Source organism: Pleuronectes platessa, chromosome 4, assembly GCF_947347685.1.
Source record: "Pleuronectes platessa chromosome 4, fPlePla1.1, whole genome shotgun sequence".
Taxonomy (NCBI): domain Eukaryota; kingdom Metazoa; phylum Chordata; class Actinopteri; order Pleuronectiformes; family Pleuronectidae; genus Pleuronectes; species Pleuronectes platessa.
The window spans coordinates 26,089,261-26,096,382 of record NC_070629.1 but is presented as its reverse complement, the minus strand read 5'-3'; the positions used below and the strand labels follow the sequence as shown (position 1 = coordinate 26,096,382).

At 45.9% G+C, this 7,122-nt stretch overlaps 1 protein-coding gene across 1 annotated transcript; it reads right to left on the bottom strand.

Annotated features, from left to right (window-relative positions):
* Nucleotides 1–3,882: 3,882 nt before the first annotated feature.
* gas1a (growth arrest-specific 1a) lies at nt 3,883–6,159 on the bottom strand. Its single transcript, XM_053420151.1, has one exon. It carries the CDS (start codon nt 5,554–5,556, stop codon nt 4,750–4,752), a length of 807 nt encoding a protein of 268 aa, XP_053276126.1. The 5' UTR covers nt 5,557–6,159; the 3' UTR covers nt 3,883–4,749.
* Nucleotides 6,160–7,122: the final 963 nt, after the last annotated feature.

Sequence of the window (7,122 nt, the reverse complement as noted above, 5' to 3'; positions counted from 1 at the left end):
ATCAAGCACTGCAACACAACTAACAAAAACCGCTGAGCAACACTTTGTGACCCTCTTTGTGGAATACTCAACAGCGACATTTTGAAACAGCGAATATATCAAATGGCTGCCACAAACAGTCAGGTAGCAAAGCGTTCTCCTGGTGACAGTGGGATTAGTGCCGCAGGTTTTCTCTCAGGACCCGAGGAGTGGGGCTGCGGCTTCAGTAACTGGATTACAGGCCTTTCTCATTTCAAAGGGTTGTGAACCCAGCAGAGGTCTTGCATGATGGAATCAAAGTGGCAGCTGAAATGAACGAGGGAAAAAACAACGAGAGTCTCTCGAAAGTCTCCTGGCATCGTCCGAGCAGCTAATGAAAGAGAGATGCAAAATCAATGATCTTTGCTTTGCCGTGTCGCCGGCGTCTCCTGCCGATGGCCCGAGTGAGGGCGTGAGGGGGGGGGGGGGGGGGGGGGTGCGTGGTCCGGAGCGCTGTACAAACTTACAACTACAAAAAAAACACGTTCCCGGTGAGAATCACAACCACGCAGCAAACCGCCTCCTTTATGACTCCACCTTGTAACAAATGTGCGGCTAAGCTACGGCAGGAACACAGAGGGGAGTCGAGGTGGAGGCCATTCCATGGAATACCCTGTGGTAACTTCAGGGGATTATTTCCAAATCCTTTCAAATGAACTTTCCATCTCAGTGCCTCCTCCTCCGTCTCAGCCATTCCAACTGTCCGACCGTTTCTACATCACCCTCTGCTCAGGCTCGCGTGGAGCCGAGGCCAAAACAAATGCCTGTGAGAAATATGGTCAGCGCACATCAGGAGTGAAGGCTGAACATAGGGAATACAGTTGTGTGTTTTTTTTCACGTGAGGCTTATTTGTGAGGCTAATGCACATTGTGTTCATCCACAACCATAGAAATGTGTCTTTGGACCTAACACGTGTACATTTATGTTCGAGCCTTCGGGCTTCAGGGAAACACCGAAGCACTTCAGACTTTTTGTTTTGATTGAGGATTTTTTAAACAACTTCCAGCTGAACAGGTCCCATATAGGTTTTCCATTTACCTCTCAGTGAAGTAAAAACACCAGCTCCACTGATGCCAGGACTTAAGTGAAAACACAGCAAAGAGAAAGTAGGTCTAAGGTCAAATATTCCATATTTTCATAAATCCCTAAACTTAACTTACTCAGCTTACATTGCTGGGTACATTTAGAGGAGAGACGTCAAAGAAAAGAAAGAAAGGGTCGATTTGGGAGTTTAAAAAAAGGAAGAAAGTATTGTCAAGGATTATAACAGATGGCATTACAAGCAGCCGAAGCTCCAGCATCCGCGGTCGGGAGAGCTGCACCTTTGTAAACAGTGTGCAGTGATCTGCGCGGGGTGAAGGGGTGAGGTGATCTGCATGGGGTGAAGTGTGGGCCGTTTTGTTCGCAGGGCCAAAGAAACAGAGCTCACGAGCAAAGTGAACTCACTGAAGCACAGTTGATGGCAGAGATACCTTACACACGCTCAAAGAGCTGGAACACAAACAGCCACAGTTTGTAAATTAACCCCAGAACCTCCCCCAACACACACACACACACACACACTCACACACACACACACACACAGCAGCATGTTGTCCAGATCAGCTGTGATAACTTTCAAAGAAACTTTTTGCGCCTGTTGGATTTATCTAAATTTAACTCAAAACAACACTTTATGCTTTAACCACTAAAGAACCTAACCATCACAACACCACGGTACGTATCCGAGCTCTCATTGTGCACCGCTTCCATTTAATGACAAGCAGTCCCAGTTTTGTGGGAGTTTTTCCACACCTCATTCATCCATTCACGCTCCCTGCATTATTATGGCCCTAATAATCGCACGCTGCGCTCTTTTTTTCCAAGTGCTGGAACTGCCCGGACAAATGCAAGGGGCAAAAGAGAAAGAGGAGAAAGAGGAGGGGGGGGGGGGGCGGAGGACTGTGACCGAGGCTACAGAACTGGAGCCTCATGCACATACCGACACTGTAAAGAAACTGACAGGGTCATTTCTTTAAGAGCCACGCTCATGAGGAGGATACCAGCAGCTCATCAGCACAATATATCTTCTTATTTATTTTTTTTAGGCAATTTTGTTTCAAGCTTTAAAAAAAATGTACTTTATCAAGGTTGTGTTCTTTTATTTGTGATTCCCTGATGAAAAGTACAACAATTAACAAATGCACAAAAAACACAGGGGGGGTTAAGTTAAGTGAATAAGATGTTAAGTATTTTAAGGGCAGTTTCTATAATCAACTCACTTTCTGCATTATTATTCTGGGTCTGCGGCTCTTGAGGCTCTGCGACCCGAGAGAAATTTCCCCATGGCTACAATAAAGTATATTTGATTTGATGAGATGTTAAGTGAGGACGCGGCGATAAAACATCCCTCTCCGGGGCCTGTCATTTGTTTTCCTCCTCTTCTTCTTCTTTTTCTTGCTCGGGAGGGTTGAGACCCAAGCGGCAGCGAGATCGTTCCCACATGCTTCCCCGCCGCTCGGCTCTCCAGAGGTGTCAAGCCGGCCTGAAAGAATGAAGTGCCTCCCTATTGTGCTACCCAACTATTATGTGCTTAACATTTCCATGACAAAGATGCCACTCGACTTCTCCTCCATCCATTAAGCTGGAGGGCCCTTGTCCCCCCCTCTAATAAAACATTTTGCAGCAAATCATTGGTTTAAAGCCCCCGCAGTTGACCAGAGGACAGGGGGGGGGGGGGGGGGGGGGTCTGAGAGATACCTTGAAAATAACACCACCTATAATTCCACAAACGCTGTTAATACACACGTACTTCCAGTGGCAGATTAATATTCAAATGAGAGACTTGAGTTAATTCATCTTGAGTCACACTGCATGTAGTTGCAGACCATTAAAGGAATAATCCGCGCTTTAAATTAAAAACAAAGTTGTCCCATTGGGATTTAAATATGTCAGTACTCCTACAGTGTAATGACAGCTCTGTAAATAACTACACAGACTAACAACTCTATTTAAGCTGCTGTAAAAAGATTTATTTAAAACAGTAATGACTTTAAACACTGTAGAGAAAGATAGATGTGTCTTTTAAAATAGTATCAACCAAATCCTCCTGGATTACATGTTTAAATATTTGTAATAATAATAATATTTTATATATTTTTTAGAATATAAAATTAAAATATAAAGAGTGTGCCTTCAGCTTGACTTTAAGTTGTGTTGCTGGTGCAGGGGAGAGGTTGACAGGTAAATCAAGACAATGAAGATCATTGGGTTATCAGGACAAACAGAGGGCGGGGACCCACATCTCAAATGAGCCTGTAGATACAGTGCTGAGCTGTGGAGTGTGAAAGTTCACACGTTGATTACAGACCTGTATTTGGTCTAATGATGGAGCTGAAGTGTTTCTTTTTGGCTAAAATATACCTTAAAAGTGCCAGAATAATGTCATGACGACATTTTATTTTTATCTTCATGAGCAACAGGTTTTAAAGTGAAGTCAAGTAACAGCTGAGTAAAGCCCATTCATCAGTACTGTAAAATCAAATTAAGGAGCATTGCCAACATTCAGTACATTAAATATGACTGTTATGGTTTAAAATAAACTTTTTTCATCCACAGCGAACATCCCTTGTGATTTTGACTCATACATTGATCCCTGTCTATTTTAGTTTGTGCTTATTATAGCAAAAATCTCTGTTTATGAAAAACCCAAATTAACTGAAGGACAAATAATTGATATAAACTGATTTCGAGCTCATTTAAAAACATTTAACTTTCTGGATTTAGGGCTCAGCACTCTCAGGGGAAGGGGGGGGGGGGTGATGTGTTTGTTTGCAACAACCACGGTTAAAAGAAAATTGAACAAATAAGTCACAGTCAGGAACTTTATCTTCAAGTTTCTTTATGCCTTCTATAAAAGTATATCAATGAGGCGATCATACAGTGGATTTAGACATTTTCTTTCTCTAGGCTATACACAGTGAATAAATCATCTCGTAGCCTAAAACATAGAGGATTCTCTGGAAAAAAAATCTATATAGGCTATAAACATATATACAACAATGTACATTATCTTTGAAGAGAATACAGTCAAATATAACTTCCCTTTAAAGCTGGAATTCTCAGTCTGTTTTATTCACATGATGGACATTTGGATGCGACTAGGAGGCCTGTAATAAATTACTGTTTCACTTTAACTCCTAATCTATTTACATAAGTTCATAGACTCCAGCATTAAATACTCGTGGATCAGATAAAACCTGGGGCCAAACGATGGCCACAGCCTATCATACAAAAATAGTTCATATCTTTAAAAACTAAAAAAAGGATTGGCAGTGCACAGCATATACTGATTACATGTTGCATTGTTTCCAAAAACAAACCCCGCCGTGTCTCTACCGTGACAACTGGACTGTCAGTCCGACTGTGAGAAAGTCGACCGTCCAATTTAGCTTATCACATAAGCAACGCATCTGGAGTGGAGAGGAGCGGTGTGGTGGAGATAAGGGAGCCAGGCAGAAGCCCCCGAGCTCCCACACTCCTCAGAAATACCTTCTCTGCTTTCAGTTGCATAGAAAAAGATCCTGATTCCAAAATCCTTCAGCGTCTGGAATTCGAACGAGGCCCTGCTGCGCCCCGGGTCTGCGCGGCTCCGGCGCCTCACAACAGCGAGAAGGTCAGCGAGTGACAGAAAGTTCAGATCGCCCCTTTTATCCAAACAATGGTCAGGGGGCAGATTGTGAACCCGGGGATCAAACGAGGGCCAGCAGAGCCAAAATGGTTGCCAGCAGGGTCACAGCCGAGCCGTGCGCCGGCGGAGCAGCGGCTCTTCGGCTCCCCAGCTCCTCCGGATAGTCCGGATCCACGATTTCCTCGTCGTCGTCGTCCTCCTGGTCCAAACTGTCGTAACCGCTGGCTTCGAACCTATCCACCGGTGGCGAGTCGAAGCACAGCACCTTCATGCTGCTCTTCACGAACTCGCAGATGGCCCGCTCCGTGCCGTCGCACATGCAAGCGTCCAGCTGCTGACCCTTTGGTATTTTACGCATGTTCGCGATCACGTTCCGGCATGCGTTCGTGCACACGGCGCCGCTGAAAAGTTTCCCGCAGTGGTTCAAGTAGTCGTGCATGGCGGAGCTGCACTGCTGGTCCCGCTCGCACTGGCGCCGCGCCTCCGTGCAGCCGGTGCTGGTCGTCCTGGGCAGGCACGGCTCGATGGCCCGCTTGGTGCTCGTACACACCGAGTCGTGCGCGCAGCTGCAGTCCTCCAGCGCCGGGCCGTTCCGGGTGAGGTTGAGCTGGACCAGCGAGGAGATGCAGTGGCTGGGACACCTCTTCCTCTCGCCTAACAGCACCGGGCCACAGGCGCGCGTGTAGTGCTCGTACGCGTAATTGCACTCGGGTTCGGCTTGGCAGTTCATGATGGCTTGCCAGCAGATCAGCCGCCGGCCGTGGGACGGCGAGGCCACGGAGAAGCAGCCCAGAAACAACAGAACGCAGCTCAGGGTGGACGCGGTCCTGCAGACGCTCTGTGCCAACGATGCGCCAGGGGTTGCCATTGTTCCGGCTGCACGCAAAACGGCCAAACTCACAGCGGTGTCATAAGTCAAACTTCTACACTGCGTCCGCGGATGGTGCCGTCACGGGAGAGCGTTTATTGCGAGGCAGATGGTGCGTGATAGGCCCGTGTGTGGGCGTTCAACAGGCTGCCAGTGCGCGGAGTAATCCCGGCTCCCGTCAGCGCTGATCCATTTGAGCCGGATTCTTCAGAGACCCTCCCGTTATCCATTCATGATTGGGTGCGCGAGCTGCAACAGGAAGATTAGGAAGAGAAAGTGGTCTCCATGAGTTCGGAGGAGTTGTTCCTGCAGCGGCTTATTCCATCGCAGCGCAACAAAACTGGCTCCAGCTCAGATCCCCGTCCTCTCTCTCTCTCTCTCTCTCTCGCTCTCTCTCTCTCCTTCTCTCTCTCTGTCTCCTGGTTGAATGAAAGTGAAGCAAGTCCCGAGAGTCCTCCGCAGGACTGCGCCGGATCGTGTAGCGGGGTCCTTAAGCGCACGGGAGGACAAACAAAACGTGCATGAGGGGGAAAAACAACAGTCCTTATAGGTCGCGGAGTGGTCCTCTCCTCTCTCCGCTCCGTGCGTGTGCCTCCAGGCTCCTCGGCCCCCCCTCTCTGAGCGCTGGAGAGCTGCGTCCCATTGGCTGCGCCCCTGGTTGTGGGTCCCTACGTAGCGGTGGGCGGGAGTTTGGGGGGGTGTTGAGAAATACAAGGTGAATGTGGTGGAGAGAAAACCGAGCGAGGAGTGAGAGGGACGAGGGGAGATGGATGGGTAAAGTTATTTCTACATCGTTAAAAGTTTCCAATCCTATAGTTGTGAGGAGGGCATGTTTTCTTTTGTCCATTTTATGATGAACACATTTGGTTGATACTTTTTATAAACTAAATACAACACCCCAAAACTCTTTTGCAAAGACACAGAGGTTTATTCAAATGGATTTGAAAATGCTATACTTCTGCTAACGTTTTCAATATTTTACAAGAGTACATGTACAGTATTACTATGTTATGTTCAATATCATGTGCAATAAAACTATAATTTTACAAATACTCCTAATATCACTGTCTCAGATCATTTTTATCTTATTATCCTATTGCTCTCTGTAATAGGAATTATTCTGCATTTACTGTGGATATACATTTTTATTTTCACTTATATTATACAAATACATTGTACGTAATACTATATTGTTGTATTATACTTTACTGTATTGTATTTTATAATGTTACTGAAAACTTGGAGCAGGATGGCACATAATTTAGAAAGTCTGTCATATCTTATCTTATCCTATCTTATCTGTTCATTGTAACATATGCTGCAGTTGAAATGTTGGATTTATAACTTATTGATTTGACGTTCTTATCATTATTATTGATGTAGCCTTAAAAAGGGTTAGAGTGACATATGAGTAAAATAAGGATTTAGCTTTGAATCCAATGGTTGTCTGCATCACACTAAAAGTCATATAGGGGTTCAATATCTTGCCCAAGGACACTTTGGCACATGGAATGGAAGGAGACTGGGATCGTACCGCTAACTTTCTGCTCAGTTGACAACCTGCTC

Bases quoted from the DNA above. Each gene is read 5' to 3' on its own strand.
- gas1a (XM_053420151.1), bottom strand. From the start codon at position 5,556: ATGGCAACCCCTGGCGCATCGTTGGCACAGAGCGTCTGCAGGACCGCG.